Source organism: Athene noctua, chromosome Z (assembly GCF_965140245.1).
Source record: "Athene noctua chromosome Z, bAthNoc1.hap1.1, whole genome shotgun sequence".
In the NCBI taxonomy this organism is placed as follows: Eukaryota; Metazoa; Chordata; class Aves; order Strigiformes; family Strigidae; genus Athene; species Athene noctua.
In genome coordinates, this window is record NC_134077.1 from 15,548,602 (window position 1) to 15,570,910 (window position 22,309).

Here is a 22,309-nt window from a genome sequence, read left to right on the forward strand (position 1 = left end):
AAGGCTGTGGAATTCATGACAGATGAATTTAGCAAATACGTAAATATGTTGCCAACTTACGTAGCTCCGTGAGATAACCAGTCTTCTTTGCCAGTAAGAAGGCTCTATTAGCAACAGATCCATAGATGTGGAAATTGTATCTCACACCCGGAACAAACGCAGCTAGAAAACAGTGTAACTGATTACAAAAATAGGTTACAATTTGTCTTTTGGTTTTGCTTTTACTTAACTGCTTTCTACAGAGGTCTATAATTCATTAAAATCTTCCTAGTGTGCTATTGTGCTATTAAAGCAACTGAAATAGACACAGGGTAAACCAGTTCTTAGTGTGCATAATGTGAATTGAACACACTTATTCTGTCTGAGAGACAGAAATGGGAGAGTGAATATAATTTTGTTACCCTAGAGTATTCAAGATGAATGCACAATAGACACCAAATGCATCAAGGAGCAAGATAATTTCCTATCTGTCTCTGGCACAGGCAAAGGTGGTGTTTTGGACTGTTTAATGTAGACATATACCAATACATCAGGATTCCATGTTATCCTCACTAACATCCCCTCCCTTTCAGATTAACCAAGTGAATCCACCAAAGAACTGAACAACATTTTTTCCACGTGTTGCCACGCTCTCCCTCATTACGGATGCAGGCTCCCATGTGTTTGTATGAACTGAAGTGCAGTTTCTTAACTGCACATTGAAACACATTCAGTCAAATTTTGTTCAAACATATTTCATTTCAAAGTGAACTCTCAGCTCAAGAGACACCAGGAAAGCTATATTCTTGAAGCTGTGGAAGTATTTCAGAGCAACTTTCACATAACCAGAAAGGATTTAGGTATAATGGCCACCACTGGGATAAAAACCACACAACTGGTCCTAAGCAAGGACTGGTGCTGAAATACATTATTTGTGGCACACTGACAGCACTAAATCTCTCACTGCACAGTGGGTGTTAAATTGCCCAAGTCTAAACTTTCGACCCATGTTACATATAAGGCAAAACTTCATTTTCCACCTCTCCTGCTAAAAGATTTTTAACTCCTTCATTAACCTCACCACCCTCCCTCAAGATGTTACTACAAGCTACTCAGAAGAGTTTTTTTCTAAAATACTACGGTGACTTTTCTAAAATGCTATGCTGACTTCTAAGGCTTAATGGTGGTAACACATTTGTGGTGTCATTTGCTAGACAAAGCATGATGCCATTAGCCTTTGAAGAATTACACCTGCACTACACAGACAAATATTCCACAGTATTTGTTTCCTAAATTCAGTTACTGTTCACAGCATGAAAGATTGCTGCACAGACAGAAAGAAAAATTGCTTGGTTTTCACCTGAGTTGATCAGAGCACTGGAAGTGTTGGGCCCAAATCTCTTCCACTGGAAATCACAAGGCTGCAACATCGGAAAGTTACACCAGTCGATAACATAACTGTCATATATATGTCTGGGCTCCCAGGAAATAAAAATGCCATCATCTGTACCATTAACCCGTTCTTCTTTAAGCTCTTCAGTGCCTAGGAGTGAACAAATCAGAGTCTCTATTATTTTCCTGCATGAGAACTAAGATTCATAAATGATCAATATAGTTTATACGTTAAACTCCTAAACAATAATAAAATAATTTCATTCCTTCACTTCCAGACATACGGGACCTTTCCCATGCTGAAAGCTGATCTCTTTTCATGCTGAAAGCTAACAGCTCAAAAAACATCCAGTAATTATTACTATATATTCATAAAAATAACTGCAGAAACCTGGAGTGATAAACAGAAAGCGACAAGAGGCTAAATCACACACAAGAGTTCCCCATGACGCACTGGCTGCACCTTCACAGCACCTGCCACAGGTCTGAGGCCCTAGTTTAAGGCCAAATGTGTGGTGACTCTGTAAAAAACAGACCTTCTGTTGTAAGGGATGGGTCAAGGCACTTAAGCTTAATACACATACAGTTTCTACCCTGTAGGTAAAAATACAGTAATAATTTCCAGATAGCAATGATGTGAGTTAACAGGCCAGGTTAATTTGTTCCCCCAAGATGATAAATTATCATTTCATTTAAAATAGGTAGAAACAAAACTCTCTTAATGGAAATCTAACTGAAAATACTCCTACTGTTACCTGTAGCTTTAGGGATGATCAGTACTGAAGGAAGTGAATAATTAACATTGTTCTTTGCCATGATACTGATTCTGTAGGAATGGTTATCAATTGAAATCTTTGTGCTATTGTAGACAGATGAAAAGGAGATGCTTTCAGGCTTAGAACCATCTTCTACTTTTTCCCAGCTTACTTCATATGAAATACTTCTTCCATTTGCTCGAAAACTTGGTGCTTGCTGGGGAAAAAGTTATGGGGGTAGACACCAATTACTTAGTAAATTTTGCCAAAAAAAATGAGAGTAGCATTTAGAACTTTAACTAACTAATTGGATTTACTATTTATGTAACAATATAAACACTTGCTTCCATATATGCATTATTATACTGGCTGAAATGGAAATGCAGAAATCGTCTTGTTATAATACTTAGAAAAACAGAAGTGTATGTCTGAAATGCCAGGACAGCACACCATTGTACAGCTACATACATTCTGAAAGGTTATATATAATATTTGTCTTAGATGCTTACAAGACATTTTCATACTGAATTGCTATTAAATGCACACAAACTTTTTAAAGTTCATGGGAGAAGTTTCCAACCTCTTTATGAATGGTCTTGTTTCCAATTCTGTACTGATGTCTCACCTTCCAGAACAAGGTCACATTCCGTCCCTCCAGAACAGGTGTAATTTGTCTCCAGATGTCCAGTTTCCCTGATGGAGCTGCAATAAATACAGAAAACCAAAGATGTTCTAGGTGCAGAAAGGGTAAACCATTTAATTGCTTCCTCCCATTTGAAGAAATTCCACACCCAAACCCTCTTTTTCTCCATCACTCCCAGGTCTTGCCAAAACATTACCCCTTAACTTCTTCCTCCCTTCATTCTTTTTTCTGAATGAATGCCTGGTTCATTTCTACAGAAAATATTTCTTTGTTTGTAGTTCCCAGGTGCTTGTTCCTACCTCTGTACAGTTCCTCCAGCCCCCACAGAACACTTTAACTAAGTCCGTCCACCCTTCCAGTCATCTGGATTTCCCACTGCCTACACTGGATGAAATGGCAGAGACTGGCAGATAGGATGAGAGTTGTTTAAGAAGCCACCTTCCTAAAGGTTGCTTAGTATGCTTCGACTTTTATGCATGCAACAGGCCTCTGCTTTAGCTACACAGCAGAAAAGTAGCAACAAATAGCAGAGGTGGCAAGCGAAGAACATCCTTCAAGCTTCCGTTCTCAATAGACTGGACATACTTGCTTCCTTTGTTCTGATGGTTCGGGCTTCACTCCATTCACTCCACTTCCAGAAATGCTTAGCTGCCCCACAGTGTACTCTAGCTGTGTATGTAGTATATGGCTGCAGTCCACCCAGGGTGATGCTGGCATAATGGAGATGTGTGTGTGAGCTATTGTGCTGCAAGACAGAAAAACAGAAGAGTCAGAGCTTAGTTCAGCTTTATTAGCAACATGTTTTTGTCTGAAAAAATAGTTCTTCCTCTAGATCCTATGAGAGCCAGTTAAGCTTCACCTGGAAAAAGCTAATCATGAAAAAGTGAAAAAAAACAGTGAAACAGTGAAAAAAAAAAAAAAAAAAAAAAAAGATATGCACAAGAGCAAAACACTGGGAGATCCAAAAAGAGGTCTGAAAGCTGTCTCTGTGTAACTGTCTGAGTAGGAGTCATTCACAACCTGTCAAATGACTACCTCAGGCAGGGAGTTTACTGATCTTCACACAGTCTGGGTCTCTTATTCAGTTCATGTAAGTAGGATGCTCTTCCAGATGCATGGCATCAACAGCTACATTTTCTGTTCATTTTTCCCTGACCATTTCCCTCACTCCCTCATAAGAGAGAGGGTGAGTTCTGCTAAGAATCAAAAACTGAGCATGCTTTTAAACCTCTCCTCTAAACCGTTTCCTGCAATGGTCAGCTGTGGCAGTCATTTGATCTAACAGCTCTTGAGAAATACTTAATGCAGGTTGATCCTGATCTTCATAATGCCTTTTTAATATGCTAGAGGCAAGCTGCCTTCCTAAGAAAAAGTCTACAGAGAAACCACAGTACACATTCAAAGAGTCAGTCAGCCTCAGTGTTTATGAAAGAGGCGGAACAAGATAAGGAGTCTACTCAAATGGGAAGAAAAACTGTTCTGGGTTCCCTCTCTAGAAACCAGACAAACTACCATCAAGTATAGTCAAGAGTAGTCAGAAAGCTCCCGGACTAATACAAAGCCTTCAACACTCCTCTCAACCATTTGTGTGTAAAATGATACAAGTAATAAAACCATGACAAATCAAGATGAGGAATAGCTAACAGCAATTATAAGGCCTATAAGTATTTTCATTTACTTCAACAAATGTCAGAACCCATCCAGCAGAGGACAGAACCACATATGTGGACCAGTCACACTGTCTACTGTGACCAGCAGTACAGGAAGTGTTGGGAGTATGAATTAGTGCCAGCAATGGCTGCCCTCATGGACTACATCACCAGTGTAGACCTTAGGAACAAACAAATTCAGAAAACAGACACACCAACACACTCACAAGATTTAGAATGTATTCATATTGCTGGGGATTTATTTTTTAATCTCACATCAAAAAGATACTTGCTATATCTTTGTGTATGAAATTTAGGTTTCATACCAGTTCTACTTTCCCATCAGGCTGGAACACTTCAGTCTGACAAAAGAGTTCAATTCCTTTGTTTTGATGTTTCCAATATAATGTGATTTCCGTATCTGTGTATTCTTCCCACAGCTGGAAAGGTGCAGCAGGATAAACTACCAATGGAAAATCTGAGTTAGCTTTTGTAAAACATAAAATATATGCAAAAGTATTTTAGGGTATTTTAGCTGAACAGTAAAAGCAAATAAGAAATAGATATTTTTTCTGCCAGTCTAGGAGAAACAGATATTAATCAGTAAAAATTAATTTTAGAATGCAAATACAAGTAAATGTTGTAAAAGATTTAAAAAAAACCAACCCTGTGCTGACGTGGAAGTATTTTGGAACATCATGAAAAAAAGACAGACTTTTATTGCAAATCCAGTAAAATTCTCTAATCCGGGGTCTGGCAGAGGCTCCTGATGCAGCATGGTGAGTAACATTTGCCACATTTCTACACCCCAGAAAACAGACTGTTCACCAGAAATTTTATTCACAACTCTTACATTGAAACCTGACAGTAGTTACCCTCTGGTAAATGGTGCCAGTGCTACTTCTTCCAAAAGATTTCTGAGATCCTTTACTGCTATGTAAGCAGTATTAAGCAAGAGCAGCAGATCTCAAACTCCCCTGTATTATCAGTCCAGTTGTAAGAATAAGACATGGTAATGCAAGTGAGTGGTATGTTTACAGCTTCAGCCATTATCCTAGAACTTCACAGAATGTGAATTACAGTTTGAGGACTTCCAGAGTCAAAGGAGCTTGTGTTCGATACAGAAGATCCCAGCTACCACATACAGAATTGGAAATAATTTATTTCAGTTTTCCTTTACTTGCTGACATCCTTTCAGTAAGAAAAAGTCTACTGAAAATATGTCTAGGATCAGAGAAGACATAAAGGTCTTTACAGCAATCATTATTTAAAAGGTTAACATCATAAATATTATATGTCATTTGTTTAACTTGTAACAATCACTAGAACGGGAAAAAGAAAATTGTAATTAAACTTTTATGTTCTTAGCAAATTAAATGTGACCTATTTTAGCCTGAATTCCCACGAAAACTTACTTTATAATGTTGTCTCACTACAACCTGTCAGTTTCCTCCTCCACCTCCTGCTCTATTTCTTCCACCCCAAACAATCAAATAATCAACCTCTAGAATTCTTATGCCTCTCTGACACAAATTTAACAGAGACAGGCATTTAACATAAGTTCCTACAAGTCATATGAAAAAGCATGTCTAGCAAAACTGTAATCAGTGCCTCTGAGGAAGGAAGCACTGCTAGAATGCAGCAGTTACACCAGCAGCCTCCCTGTCCATCAGCCTGTCAGCTTCAGAATTAAGCAAAGTACATGTTGCCTACTGCTTCTTCAAACAGGTAAGGCTGCCATAAGGGAACACTGAGTGCATGTGGTGCGGCTAGAGGACAGAAGGAGAACTGCAAATACTGCTGGAGACACAGGAAACACCCAGGTGTTTTGAGGCAGGAGCAGGTAGGAATTTATGGGGCACACTGTGACAAAACTGACAGGGAAAAAGGAACCACAGCCATCAGTTACTGCTCACAGAATAGCCTGTTTTGTTTCACTGGTGGGGAACTACTCTTCCTCCCTTACAGTAGCACAGCAGATATCACTTCCCATAGCAGCACCAAGTCACATTTGCACTAGCACCTCTTTCCTGGCAATAGCTGCTTACACTTGTCTCACATCTCATTTGGAGAAGTAATCGGTTAGTAATTTTATTTACCCACTTTTCAAAATGTACCTCTCCATTTTATTTTGGAAAGACAGTAGCATTTGCAATAATATTCTGGAGAAAGGGCTGAATTCCCAAGGAACCTCCACAGATAATTTTCTTGAACACCCCATTTTATATCCTTGGATCATGTTGCTTCTTATACTATGAACCAGCTTCAGCAAAGCAGCAGATTTTGAAGCATTAAGGGATTATTTCAGTAAACAAATCTGACCTTCGGAGTGAAGCTTTTTTCTACCATTAACACAACTTTGCAAAGCTGAAACTGAAGAGACAGCAGATAACTATAGCACAGGGACAGATAACTAATAAAAACTGTGAAGATAAAAAACAAGAGCTTCCATACTTTAAACTGGGGCACTCAGATTAGGATTAGAAGAACAAGGCCTGCAGCAAAAACCCTCAACAAAGACACAGAAAAGACCTTACTTCTGTGAGTTACATCAAAAACATCCGTGGCAGTTTTCCTTCCCAGCGGATTTTCCACAGTCACTGTGATATTACAGATCCTCTGCTGGCCTACATCCCAAGAACACGAGCACTGCTCTGAACAACTTACTGTGCACGGAACTGTTTGTTTGGAAAACCTATCAAAGAGCAGGGGGGAAGAGGGGAAAAAAGACAAAGACATTTTTCCATAATGCACAATTGACATAGAAGTTGAAATTTTTGTTGCCCAAGTAGAATACAACAAAATAAAAAATAAGGCTGAGGGGGACTATATGAAGCCACCCAGTTCTTTCTCCTAGCCTGAAGTAGGTTGAGTATAGATATTCTCACAACTAGAAGAACGTTTTCTTCAAAGTCTAAGTTCACTTTATCCTTTTAAGATGATGCTAAGTTTACTTTACACTTTTAAGATACAGCTAAACTGCTTTCAGTGATTTCCTCATGGAAATTCTAAACTAGGGACTTACTTGCCAAGAATTAATCCATTCACATGTCTACCACTTTTCTTTTAAATGAAGCAGTAATTTCAAGTGCATCTTCTAACCTTCCATTTTTAAATCACCATCACAGTATCTTAATGGAATTGAATGATGCAGAGGCCATGAAGGTATATGCAATAATGACCTGCTTTCTGCTGAGATCTTTTGATGAAAGTTTGTTGTGCTGATGAGACATCCATTTTGTTTTATGAGTTCCCCTTTCTCTGAAGGCCCTATTGTAAAGCCCCTCTTCATTTAGATGGCTCTGAAGCAAGGAGCCAAGGGCCAGGTCTGATATGCCACAGCTATGTAACCTTGACACAGACTGCTAAATAGCTGTGAGAAAGTTTGCAGAGAGATTTAAAAAAAAAAAAAAAAAAAAAAAAAAAAAAAAAGCTGAAATGATAGAAATTATAGACAGAAGTAGGATTTTTGAGATAGGATTGTCAGTAGGTCAAGGACTCAAGAAGGAAAACATCAGTATACAAAGTCTTAAAGCAAAAGAACTAGGGAGGTTAATCAGACTAACTGAGGGTTAGCTGGGAATCATCAATTTCAGTCACTGTTAGTGTCAATGGGTTGTGAATACAGTAATACTTCGACTACCAGCTGATTAAATCCTAGTTATCTGTTGTGTATGTTATCCAATAATTATGTTATAGTTTCAGGTTATTAGATATTTATCCAGATTGCAGGGTGTCTTCATATCCACTGAAAGATGTCTGAACAAATTAACCCAAAAAGAATGGTTAGAACAAGCTTTATCAAGCAAAACTGGTCTAATGGACCTCCAGCTACCTACAGGTAGTCTAATTCAGAGCAGTTCTGCATAGCTCAAAATTTAAGTTGATCAGCGAGCTGGAAGAAGGCAGGTAGCTAATTGCAGTAAGAATAAATACCATTTGCACAGCTATTAAAGGGAAGAATGTGACTGTTCTGTACAGCACAGGCCAGACAATATAACAATGAGGAGACTTACTCTTCAGACAAGGTGTATTTTGGTGAATGACGTCCATAAAGATTGGTGTCTCCACCTTGGCTCCAAGTACATGTTACTATTCTCATGTCTTGGGTTTGGCAGGAAAAATATTTAGGTGTATCAGGTGATTCTTTTCAGATGGAATAGACAGAAAAAAAAAACCAAGAGCGTGACAGTCAAGGCAAAAGTCATCAACATTTTTGCTATGTTAACAAACTAGAAATAATGGATACGGACAAAGTCTGGTTTATTACAGATGTTACTATTTCAATTATACATATGCAGTGACCACTCTGCAGAAAAACACCATAAATTAATTGCAATACAAACACTTCTATGTGTTATTATTTTTTGTTATATTCATACATTCATTAATATAATCTGTATTGTTTTCTATCTGTAAAAATTACTACTAGCCTTTGAAAGGGGGATTGTGCTGAGTTTTTACCATATGCACACAGACAACAAAGCTGAACACCTAAATATGTAGATATACTTAAAAAGCAGTCACCTGTCCTAGGATCAATTAATGAGATTAATCTGAACACATTTAATGCTATTTTTAATGCTTTCTATATGCAAGTGTAAGCAGAGTTCAGCTGGACATGACAGGACAATGACAACTTACAGCAAGAATTTTTTTCCTCCCTCCATTCCCCACAGTCATTCTTGACTTAATAACAACAGGAAAATAGAACTGTAATAAAGCATTCACTTACTACCAACAATGTAAACTGCATGATCATAGCACTGTTCTTCATTGCAAGACTCCATACAGTAGGCAGAGATGTGAGGCACTTCTTGATGTGCCACATTTTTTACAGTGAGAAGTCCAACTTGACCATTTGTGTGGTTGAAAACATGAACAGGTGGGTCTAGAAAGAATTCCTTAATGATATGACCTTTCCTTGCAATGCAACAAAGCATGATGTCAGAGCCTTCCTCTACAATTTTTTCATTTGGAAAGATCTGTGGTCCACTGTTATTTGAAGTGTCCAGGCCTGCAAATTAATACATAATAAACCATTTCAAAATCTGCTCATGGCAGCCACCTTCAACCAGAACCAGAACACATAACTGAGCATTTACACATGAATCTGCTAATGTTATATTATCCATTCATGCATTTCTATTTAGTATTGTTCCCCATACAGAGATCAACTTTACATGTAATCATACCTATATTTCTCTTAAACCCATAAACATATAATATAGTCCAATAAACTACCTAAGAGACTAAATTCATCTCACTGCCTTTCACTTAGGGGAAACAAAGAGTGAGTGTTTAAGCACTACCTTTACAGATAGACACTACCTCCTGCACCTATGACCAATCTGATGTTACAGCCAAAATACCTGCTCTTGAAGATTATGAGCAGGGGCCTAGAAAAACATTGTCCTGGTTTTGGCTGGGACAGAATTAATTTTCTTCCTAATAGATGGTACAGTGCTGTTTTTTGGATTTACTCTGCTGTGCCTGGGAGCATTTTGATAACAGCAGTGGTGATGTGCCTGGGCTGGCAGATGGCCAGGTCATTGCTGCTGTTCCTGTGTTGCTGTACTGGAGAGGCTGGAACTCCAGTGTGAACTTGAGTCAAAGGGGCTGTGACCTGTGCATGAGTCCACATGGGAGCAGGACACCCCAAAGTGTCTGTGGCCGTGGGTAAGTCCACGCCAGAGCAGGTGTATCTCGAAGCATCTGTGGCTGTGGGTATGTCTGTGCCACAGCAGCCATAGCTCCGATGGGACTGTGGCCCAAGGAGAAGTCCTTGCTGGAGGAGGTACAAGCATCTGCAGCTGTGGATAAGTCCATGCTGCAGCAGGCACATCCTGAAGCATCAGTGGCTGTGCATGAGGTCACGCTGGAGCATCTCAAAGCGTGTGGCCATGGATAAGCCCACGACAGAGCAGGTACCCCTGGAGGGACTGCAGCTGTGGGTGAGGCCAGGTTGGAGCCTGTTCACTTTTGAAGGGACTGTGGCTGTGGGTAAGGCCATGCTGGAGCAGGTATATCTCTGAAGGGATTGTGGCCCATGGATAAGGCCGTGCTGGAAGGGGTGCACTCAGAGAGACTGTGACTGTGGCTAAGCCTAGGCTGCAGCAGGTACACCCCTGGAGAGACCGTGGCTCACAGGTTCCACTTGGAGCAGATGCACCCTTAAGGGACTGCAGGCTGTGGATAAGTCCAAGACGGAGCAGGGGCAAGGGGAGTAGTCCATCTCCAAACAAGAATAGTGTTTATTTACAAAATCACTGTAGTCATTTTTTCTAAAGCAGTTAAATATTTTGTTTAAACAAAATTCTCTGGAAATGGAGCTCTTCTAGTAAAACACAGTCATATGAAAAAAAAAAAAGGGTTTTGTGGTATCATTAATTACATTATTGATTCAATCCCTGTTTACTCTCATATAATTCACAGTTCATTCCAAGTGACATAAGGAGCTGACTTGGTCCTCTCTTTCCACTTCTTCAATACTCATCAAAGCTATGAATCCCAAACAAAAGCAACATATGCATCAGATGACGTAGCCATTGCTATGTGCTTCCCCTCCTCTCCCCCATCTGGGCCAAGGCTGCGTCTGACCTGGTAACAGGTTACCCTCTGGAGCCTATCCAAGATCCCAAGCCACTCTATGTACTGCATTGTTTTAACATGTGAGCAAGAAAAGCTCTAAAACTTTTGGTCTACTAGCTTAGGAGGATAGTCTGCAAATTAAAACAATTGCTGAAGCATTGCTATTATTGCTGACAAAAAAAGAGTTGGTTTGTGCCTAAAGATGAAAGAGTTCAAACTGGATTTTTGATTTGATGCCATCTCTCCTGAACTGGACTTCACTGTTACAGTCACTGGTGAATAACAATCTAGCTTTGCACTGGAAAAAATAAAACCAATATTGCAAAGTCTTGCTTTGCTTACCTGGGACAGTCTCCCACACACTCCACTGACTCCAGATTTTTGATGCTTCTGCTTTGCTCCTGATCTTCACCGAATGTGACATACACTCCAAAGGTAAATCTGAATCCCATCTCCAATGAAGAGGCTTTTCTGATTTATCAAGTGTGACATTATGGAACTCCTACAAACAAAGGCCAGTTAGGCAAAGTACTGAAAACACAGTGATGTCTAGACACTTTGGAAGTACAGTCAAAAGGAGTGTGAGAGAGAGAAAAAATGCTTTTGAAAAATAAATCTCTGAAATTCCACTTGCTACACATGATCTCACGCTAGTAAACTAAGTAACTGCTTACAAATCTGTACTAGCAGCAACAGAGTGACTGACGCACTGGTAAGACTACTTGATTTTGGCAACATAGTTGTGAGTCAGGCCCTGCTTCTCATGAAATGGATTTGCTGTCAAAGACCTTCAGTGGATTATTTGCGCCTGCTATTACATGAGTAATAGCACACACAGATGCTGCTGCCTGCAAGTGCACCTGGTCTGATGCTCTGGGTTACCTACCTCTGGCACTGAATTACAGCAGGAATCTGTACTGGCCAGTAAGGATTTACACAGATGACATCTCCTTGTAGTTCTGAGGACAGTACTACCATCAGTGACCAGCAGAATAGGAAAATATCTGCTTATCTCCCCAAAATGTTTGACTGCTGTAAAATGTACATGCAAGAAATATGAAAAAAATGCATCCAAAACTTTTAGAGCTCCATGAAGGTAACAGGACAGCCTAAAATATAAAATGGAGTTGAAAGAATCCTGAGAGCTAAACGCTCTGTCATTTGGCAAACATTTTTGTATTGCATTATATAAACGCAGACAAACAGCAAAAAATATAAAATGTTCTGCTGCTCTCTAAGAGAGGATATCCCACAAATTTATCTCAGCATGTACCTACTAAGGCCCAGCTGGGCACTAAATGAGTTGCACCAATACATGGCACAGCAATTCAAAGTAACCAGGGCACCACGTATCCACACAGACAGATGAAAATGTATCCCAAATGAATCTCCCCTGGCATGAAAGCCCGTAAGAAGCAGAAAAAAATGGCTCAAAAAATTCTATTAATCACCTGTAATTTTGAATACATTTTAGAACAGAACATATATTTCAGTACTTCTTAAAGCAACCATACAAGATTCTCAGCATAAAGATCTGTGCTGCTTGTACAAGCTGTACCAGAGCCCTGGCTCACACTGACAATGACAGAACTGCTCTCCATTACTGCTTTCCATCAGCAACACCTGCACTTTCATAATACTACCACTCTGAGAAAATTGCTGCGAATTGCTGAGAAAATCATCTTACAATTTAATTTCTCAGTTTTAGCACTGAGGAATGTAGTCACTGTTTTGGAAGTTATATAAACTGTTTGTGCTTTGGTATGAGCAGACTCAGAGAGTTTCTTTTATCAGTACACATTCTTCAGAAAAAAAGAGGCAAATTCATTCCTGTGTGGGAGTGACATGCAAAATACCCTGTTTATTTTCCTTGTCATGTTTACTATGAGTTACAGAACAGACTACATCCTTGGATTCAAAAAACTTGTTCTTTCTTCCAGCAAGTTAATAAGTGTTTGTTGGAAGGATACTCCAAAAAAAACACTTAATTGTTTGTAGCTATATGGCCCCAGTTTCAGACTTCAGGGTTATGTACTCATGGTGTGTTAAAAATCCTATCCCATGTATCAAAGTGGTCAAAATCTTCTGAACTGCATAGAGCTCATTTGCAGTGAAGATGTGGTTCTTCAAACTCAGAGACAAAATACTACCAACTTGGCTGACTGGAGTAAGTTATGACTCTTAACAGTTACGATTCTTAATATCCCTAAAACATGCATTTAGTTTCCAAAAGATTCTGCCAAATCCAAGGGAGGGGAAATTTCCTCTGGAGACAAAAACTCTCACACTGAAGCCATGAACTGGGGAAAACATCAGGAACATGCCTAAACTTATGATTTGGGTGATCTCAACCTCTTCAGAAAATTTGACTGGTTTAGGTTTTAAGGAAAACTAGCAGGATAGGGACTTTGAAAAGAGACATCACTACTTCTTCCTTAACTGGAAGAGATGGGTATAAAGTAACTACTAACAGGGCCAAGCACAGGGCTTAAAATGCTTCCCTCACACTGAGACTACTGTTTGGTTCACAAGGTGAGAGGAGTTGTAGCAACATGACTCACGCTCTGCTAGTCCCCAGTGAAGAGTAGTCACCACACTATAAAAAAAAAAAATACCAATGGTAGGGATGTTTCTGGAGGGTGTCTTAGATTACCTGTACCTTGAAAGGGAAACAGAGGCCTTCAAAATCAGATCTCCTAATTTTACCACCCTCCTCAGTAAGGGTACACCATGCATACCTACATTCTGCACAGGTGGAAATGACATCATCTGAATCAATATTTTTCTTACACAAAACCTGCATAACATTAGAGCAAGTCTGGCACCTAGTGAAATACAGAGGTATTTCTAGTACAGTTTTGTAAATCTTAAACCTATACAGCAAAGTTATCTGCATATGCACCTGAACATTTGATTTTCATTTAGCTTCCTTTATTTTGTAAATGACTAATAAACCTTTTTTTAAAATACACTTACTGTCCACACAGTAGTAGTTTCATCTGTTCGACGGACTTGTATTTCAAAAGACATTGTCAGCTCAGCATCATGTGCTGACTTGCCAACATCCCATTCCACCAGCAGCTGCTGAAGAGCCAAATCCTTGGAAACATTAAGGTATGTTACTGGGAACACAATGGATTCTAGGAGCACAAAAAGGACACAAAACTATTAATGTTTAGCTAAGTTACAAAGGAGATCTGAAACAACAGTGGTTAGAAATAAGATAGGTTCCACTCCCAACAGTTCTGAAGGGAAAAAAGAAAAGTGATCAAGACCCATGCTGTTGATATCAAAAGCAAAGATAATCTTTCATTTTAAGGCATCAGCAGGCTAGAATGAGGTTTCTGATTCTACTCAGTAGCCCCTCACCATGACATTGGGTAAGCTATTTAATTTCTTTATGCCCTCAATTTACTAGCTACTGTATGGGAATATTGATCCATCTCTTCTATAGTCTTATGAACAGGAACAACTTAATGTATTAATAGGGACTGAATACCAAGAAATCCCAACCTCCAGCAAGCCATCATTGTGGTAGAAAATCCAGAAAATCTAGGATCAGTTTTGCTCTCTGACTTAATTAAGATTAAATTAGTTAATGTAAATCAAGTATTTGAACAGGTTAGGTTCAGCATTTCCCTCCACTAGCCAGCTCACATGATAGTCTAGCATCAGGCACATTCCTGGTTGCTCTGCTCAGAGCTTAGGTACTTCAGGCTGTGGATTCTTCCACCGGAATTAGACACCTAGTTATAATGGCCAACCTTTTGTGGGTCTGGAGTTAATTTCCCAAATAAAATAAAGTTTAAAGGTCAGAGTAACGTCCCTTTTGCTGTCAGGAAAGGAAAAGCCTCTTAAGAAGACTAGCCTGCTGAAAACTACAGATCACCTTATGATTGGTCCCCCTATTTAGATATTGGCTCTGTCACCCCTCCCAAAAAAAACTTAACTCTTGGAAGAGATGAAATATGGCACTCACTGATCTGTATCTTCTTTCTTTCCTGAAAAATTAACAAACAAAAGCCCCTAAACTTGATCTGGTTGTTAATGAAGCCAGGAAACTGAAATGGCCAAGTAACTATGTTTTTTCTTTTACCACAGTTACGTTCCAAGATGCTTCCGGCTGTTAGAAACAACAGGATCAGAACGCTTGTACTGACCGAGACACAGAAAAGAAGTTAGAGAAATAACTGTATGTTTTAATAAAACAGAACTCATTTTGGGCATTCCTGCCCCTCTAGAGTCACAGTCCTCAGGGATATGCTGGATTGAGAGACTTTTCTCTCTGGTGTGCTTCATCCACTGACCCAGTGATTATCTGGGAATTTTACAGACCGTAGAAATGCAAGCATTCAGAAAATTAGTTTAAGAATCTACATTTTGATAGATGCTTCTGGCAGCAATTAGATACCCAAACTGTTTTGTAATTTCTCCTGTACTGCCTGCTTTGCACTAACTTCTGTGCAGCAGTTTCCCTGCATAGGGATCTTTACATTAACTGTAGGAAATGAAAGGCTCAAGAGCAGCCTTATAACAATCCTTTAACAATCAAAGGAAGAAAATAATACTTTATAAGCATATTTATTAACTATGAGAATACGAACACTGACACAGCTTTTTTGTTTATACAAGTCCAGCCTATAACTAAAGAATAAAGGAAGGAAAGTACATGCTGTACCATTAGTAAAACTTACAAAAAACTGCCAAAAGAAAGGATTGTTTCTCTTCTAGAAAATCATTTACAAACTCTGTTGGTATATTTTTAATGCATTCCATTTTGAAAGGCACTGGAAGTCAAAGCAAAATGAAAACCATATGCTTTCAATCTAGAGGAAACTACTGGCATAGGCTTCTTCAGATATACTTTGAGAGAAATCAAGGTTTCATTATTCAAACACTTGGCTCAAGAAACAGGACTGTGGTATCCTAAAAATGTTTTTGAGGAAGAAGTATACACACACATACGCACATGTACCTTCTATCAATTCTAACTGCACCCTTAACATATAATTAATGGAAAAAGATGACAGAATTTGACATTAGTGCTTCTTTAAGGTAAATGCAAAAATGTTTCAAATGCAGAAGTAAAATTTCCATTTTGGCTATGGTTATGACATGGTCCTTAAAATCTGCTGCTTGACAGTTGCGTTTGAAAAATAATGGCCATCAGTGTTAAACTACTGTAAGGAAACCCAGAACCTATGACAACTAGTAGATGTCTGGAACTGAATAAACAAAGTGGAAGGCCTGGGGATAAATCTCATTAGCCTAAATGACGAGGGAGCAGCATTTTTAAGTTTTACGGGAAAACAGAAATATTGTTAGCTTCCCTGCCAAGGACTAGACCAGGCAAGAAGCCAAAACAACCAAAGCAACAAAGCGAGCCATAAAATTAACTGCAGAAGCAGAGTATCTTATGATATTTTGGGAAAGTAAGACAAGACAGACTTCATCTCCCCACATTCTAACGAATCCCACTTACTCGAACAAATTGATTATGATGTGGCTGCTCTCCAGCATGTAATCTTACTGCTCATTTTCTGGTCAACCTTACCTCATCGTCCTTTTACCTGAAGTACCATGTACCAACCCTCTGAGAGGATCTCATTTCACATATGTAAATAGGTGGCTATCTAAAGCTCTGGCCCTTGCCATTCTTGTCTTTTCCTTCCGCAGTGCTGAAGCAACTTAGGGAGACAGATGGGTCTAGCACAAATAAACAGACCTAAAGTAAGGGACCCAGTTACCCTCTCAATCAAACTCACGGGCACAAAGTAAGACTCCCAGAGAAAGGAAACAAATACACCTGAAAGAAAAGCAAGCCAGTTGGCAGAAAGCCCTTCCTTTTTCAGGGTGCATCATTAAAAAAAACCAAACCTGCATATCTTCTGAATTTCCCTATCCTCTTTTCTCCTCCTTCTCTAGCTAGTTCTAATTGTAACTGTCACTATTATGCCTATTGCATTGACGATGAGCTTGCTTCTCTTCTCTACATGTCTCTCTTTGTCCAAGCTAAAATCTCATCCCTTTTCTCACCATGGAGAATATTTTCACCTGCCACATTTAATTAACTTGGCAAAAAACCAAAGGTCTCATTAGTTTGTTTTTTCTTCATCTGTATGAGTGGTTCTCCACTATCTCCTTTCAGTTAGATGATGTATCACTTCAGACCTCACACAATTTTGTTTTCCTCAGAGCCTGGCATAAAGTCAGTCAAGATCACCAGTCAGGGCTTATACACAGTACCAACAAACAGAAGAAACAATAAAGCTAAGAATATATCGAAGATCTTGAAGACCACTGAGTTACAATGTGAGACTTAAAGTCTTTTTAGTATAATTTACACATGCAGAAATATTTGTAGCATTCATGACTATAATCTTCCCCTCCTTGAAAAGTTAAATAATCAAGGCATCTTAAGACTTGTTTTAACTTGAGAGTTAACTCCAGACTACATGAATAGCTTTATGATTAACAACAGAGACTAATTTTATTCCTGAACAACTGCACGTGAAAACAAGTGACCAACTTACTGTAATAAAGTAACTGTTTGGACTTGCCTGCATTACAATGTTTTGACACTCTAATCTCAAAACTGAGGAACTGGCACCGTGGGTGAATGGAGTGTGAACACATGAATTTCAAGGTTGAAGAGAGGCAAAGAAGTCTGAAACAGATATATTACCCCCTTCAGTATGATAACAACTACATACACAAACACCATCCCTCTCCCTCCTTCACCAACTTAATTAAGGCAATACAGCTTCTACAATGCAGACTACACGCTGGTAAATGCTGCCTCCTTAATGGTGGTCACAGAAAAGTCAATTAAAAACATTAAATCCTTTTTTTTCTTTTAATGGACTCATGACAATGCTCGTGCCAGCAGCAAGTGTGCAAGCAGCACTTCTACCTTAAAATACACAAAATTCTGCAGAGTTATTGTTATATTCAACTTTGTTCCCTCCAAATATGCGTATTTCCTTTTTTCTCTGTATTGGATATATATGTGAAGTGTAGAAATAAAAATCCAGTCCTGGAATCTTGTGGCACAATCACAAAAGAGCCAACAGAAGTGCTAAAGTTTTCATAGATATGACAAACAAAAAAGATAACATGAAGGGAAGAGGTAGAAAAGCATTTGAAGATGACAGTACAGATCAAAACCATATGAGACAGAGGGGGAGCAAATAAACAAATATACTCTGGCTTCACATCATCGCAGCTTATTGATTCAACAGGCAATTGTGGATGATGGGGTTACAAAAGGTAATTATAGATACAAGGTGCTTCATCACCTTACCGAAGAAAATTGCTTGAATAAGCATGTAGCATGTTGCTTAATCACAGGAAACTTAAAAATGAGCAAGTCCAAAGCTTCCGCTGTTGTAGATTGCTTCCAAATAAAAAAACAGATGTTCAGACACTTACCTTGCTGTGAGTATGTAGTGTAGCAAGTCCTCAGGGGAAGCAGTACTACCAGAACCATGAAGTGATTCATCATTCATCTGCCTTTTCCTGCACAAGACTTATCAGGAAAGAAGACATTTCTATTTATTTGTTCCTTTTACAAGAAACGCATGTCAGAAAATAGTCCAGATAATATTAGTGTATTTAAAAAATGAAATCCCAACCACACAGATTCTGGGCAGTTTTAGAGAAATTCAGGAAGAATGGACAAAGAAAGATAAGGAATGAAAAAACCCTCTGGTTTTGAGGACCTGGGTACAGCATAGGGAAAATTATACTACACTCAAAAAGTTCAAATTAATCTAAGCAAAAAAAAAAAAAATACAAATGTTTGAAGTTTTCCCTCCACTTATTTCTAAGGAATATTAAAACAAAAGTTTGTCCTGATATATTTTGGCTTTCCTCCTGAACAAGTAACAAGATACTCACGCTAACAGGGGAAAAAAAAAAAAACAACACATCAAAAGTGCAAAAAGCCTTGTGGTTTCTACTCCTACTAGAGTCTGACTGATGAATCCAGCAGACTTTGGTAAGCATGGTCTTGCCCTTCGCCCGCATGCAGGGCACTATATGGAGGTCTTTAGTTCAACTGGAGTTGAAATACATGTATCAAAGTCTTAGCAAGTTTCATTCCTAGAAGGCTGTCCTCTCAAGCACCGTGTAGCTCTATCTAGCATTCCTTTTACAGCTTTTACACTCATCTTGTGACAGGATAAAATTCTGTTTGACTTGAACAGCCCAGTCCTGAGGGACTGGTCATATGTCAGATCTCAGAAGATATGAATCACCTGCAATCTCCCCAGTGTAGAAGGGAGAGGTAAACATTCAGGACCAGTACGCTTAAAAGCACTCAGGCACAGAGGGTAGAGGAGTCTACCAGGAACAGGAACAGGACTACAGATACAGCTATCTTTAACATTTAATTTCCACTTCTTACATTTCTGAAGTTGTGTAGGATACTGATAAAAAGTATTCTACCACTTCTTCCATAACAGAAGTTGAAACTGCTTAGCGGGACAGATAACCAGGATGACCTTCTGTCCCCACCAAAGCCAAGGACAGAATATCTACTGATTTTAGAAGAGCCAGGAATTCACTGCAGAATTTCTTCCTAGCAGAAAACCACCAATTTAATAACTCAGTGCCACAGACAGTAAAGTTTAATGACCCTGCCTTAGATTCATTGGTTTAGAGAAGCTCTGAATTTCTCCAAAGGATCAAATGAAAATATTTAATTTTTTTTTTTTTCATGTTTCTAAACATCACATGGAAAATGTAGAAGTCCTGCACGCAGCACTGCAACCCAGGGCTCAGCGCTCACAACAAGCACCCTTGTTGCAGTGTGTCCCAACTTTTTCCTTGTGAGCACAAATGCTTAATGTGGAGGCTCCCATATTTAAAAGGTGAACATTGCCTTGCCTATAGTATAGGTGTCTACAGTCTTTCTTGCCATTATACCAATACCCTCAAAAGTATTTGGACACCACCAAAATCAATATGAATAAGAAATCTAAATATTTTTGAGAACCTAGACCTAATTCACATGCAACTAATAGACTGTTTCAAGCACGTACTTAAGGAAAACTGCTTCTTTATAGATTTTTTAAGTTTAGACTTTTTTTTCTCAACTGATCAAATTTGATATCTAAAAAGGAAAATAATTTGACATGTTTTGTCTGGAATAAACATGACAGAATGGCTTCTGTACATGCTACAGAGCACTGAGTGGTAAGTGACACAAAAAGAAGTCTTTCCAAGGCAGATTACGTTAAAACCTCTGATAACTTTTCAGTTATTCTTTTGAATGATACAAAATGAATATTGAGACACAAAGCCAATCTTGCATGCCCTTTTTCAGAAAAAAAGTGAAAATAAGGCTGCCTTTAAAGTCAAGGGAGTTGACTCTGCTTTAAGACCAACTTAATACAAGGGTGGTCCGTTAGGTTCAGTGGCATAACTTTTGACTTAATTATATCAGCATGATGAAACCCTGGCCACACAGGACTCCCGATTTTGCAAACCACTTAAATCTAACATTAAATACATTAAGTAGGAAAGTATTGTGGAAGTCATGACACTGAACTATTTGTTTAAATTACATAAAAATAAGGAAAACAAACCCAAACTCTTTTCTGCTCTTAAGTGGCATTCTCCACTATTGTATTGAAGTAAATGACTAATTTCACTCTCTCTCTCCAGTCATTTACACTGTCAGTTCATCAATTACATAGCCTAGATCACTTTTATTGATGTATAGTACAAACACCATATACGACTAAAAGACAGTGTAATATAAGAAAGGACCATTAGAATATAAACATATTTTGGACAGCTACAATGCTTTTCACTATTCAGTTGTTAATAATCTAGTTTAACATTGTATAATAAATTGTGACAATATGTATCACAACTGTATTAAACCAGTTTTTATGGGAAAGTTCTGGAATTCTCTAACAAAACAATATGAAGTAAATTTAAATAAATGAAACATTATTTGAGAAAAAAAAAATACAGTTCCTAATAGAGGAGTAATATTTTGACTTAAATCATCTGTATGCAGAAAATTCTGCCTATGACTAACCAATTAATCACATACAGTAACTAATACCAACTAATGTCAAGCACTTATTCTGTGTTATCAATAATTAAGTATTTCTATAAAATCATCATTTAAAAATCTGTGTCTTGGTTACAAAGATTAAAAGGGAATCAAAACAGTTATACAAAATACATTATCAATTTCATTTTTAAAAACCCATGATGATAATAGATTAACTACATCCTCGACAAAAGTGAAAATAATTGGACAACAAAGGGGATGAAAACAGGAAGCTCAGAAAGGTTTTTAGGTATCTAAATAATTCATCATTCTGAAAGAGGCAAAATACTACCTCTGAGAAATAGTGAGCAACTATCAAATGCTACATGAAAAGTGAAAATCAAAACCATTGTTTTGGTGATTAGCTTGGTTCATATTTACCAATCTGAAAAGATACCAATACCACCCTAGTTAGTATGCCACAGTTCCTCATCTGACAATGGATCAGTGCTGACTTTTTTTTTTAAGCCTAAAGGAAGTAATGTTTTGTAAACATGCTCCAACCTGGAGTGCCTTTGTACTTTGTTTCCATGAATTGCAGGTAAGAAGCTTTCATGCTAGTGATTTTGAATATGGAATGCAGACACATATTTCAATACTTTTACTTTTCTAGTTACTTTTGTCATTAAGATAATTTTGCAGTGGCATTTCTCCAGTCTATCAAGAATCACAGAGCAGTTTGTTCAACTACGTTTTGAAGAAATTCAAGGATAGAGATTCCACAACATCCCTGGGCATCTTGTTCCAGTGTTGAACCACCCTCATTGTGAAGGTCTTTACTCCTTATATTCATATATTCATTTTTCTCCTTATGTTCACATAAGGAGAATACCTTCTTTTATTCTCCTGATACTAATCTATTCAATTTTTCACCTTATATTTTCCTTGCTACAATTTGCACCTGTTTTCTCTTGCTCTTTTGCTGTACACTTCTGCAAAATGCTTAGCTCTGTCTTCTTAGTAACTTTCTATTAGTTAGGTAAGGACTGCAGTTAGAGTTGCCCTTACTTTTCTCAAGACTAAGCAAACTCAGGTCCTTCAGCCTCCAAAGCCTCCTTCCTGGTGTCTCTCTGCTGGACTCAGTTCCATCTGTCGGTCTTCTTTGGTCTGTGAGCCCAAAAGTGGACACAGTAATTTAGATATGGCCTCCCAAGTGCCAAATAGAAGGAAATAATCATTCCCTTAAATTCTAATTCTTTGCCATAATTAACAACAGTAGTTACAGTTCTAA

At 38.4% G+C, this 22,309-nt stretch overlaps 1 protein-coding gene across 5 annotated transcripts in view; it reads right to left on the bottom strand.

Moving 5' to 3' along the window:
• The window catches only part of OSMR (oncostatin M receptor), a 34,018-nt gene that overhangs the window by 8,407 nt on the left and 3,302 nt on the right, over positions 1–22,309 (bottom strand). For 2 of the 5 annotated variants that reach the window (XM_074932780.1, XM_074932781.1), the window contains 12 exons: positions 18,441–18,537; positions 13,986–14,149; positions 11,352–11,511; positions 9,154–9,435; positions 8,435–8,564; positions 6,956–7,113; positions 4,745–4,881; positions 3,355–3,514; positions 2,707–2,828; positions 2,127–2,343; positions 1,340–1,522; positions 61–162 (listed from right to left, as the gene is read on the bottom strand). In XM_074932780.1, the coding sequence (XP_074788881.1) occupies positions 61–162; positions 1,340–1,522; positions 2,127–2,343; positions 2,707–2,828; positions 3,355–3,514; positions 4,745–4,881; positions 6,956–7,113; positions 8,435–8,564; positions 9,154–9,435; positions 11,352–11,511; positions 13,986–14,149; positions 18,441–18,513 (1,888 nt within the window). In that variant the 5' untranslated portion in view covers positions 18,514–18,537. Of the gene's footprint in view, positions 1–60; positions 163–1,339; positions 1,523–2,126; positions 2,344–2,706; positions 2,829–3,354; positions 3,515–4,744; positions 4,882–6,955; positions 7,114–8,434; positions 8,565–9,153; positions 9,436–11,351; positions 11,512–13,985; positions 14,150–18,440; positions 18,538–22,086; positions 22,174–22,309 lie in introns of those variants that run through there. The other 3 variants (XM_074932782.1, XM_074932783.1, XM_074932784.1) reach the window with 3 other exon arrangements.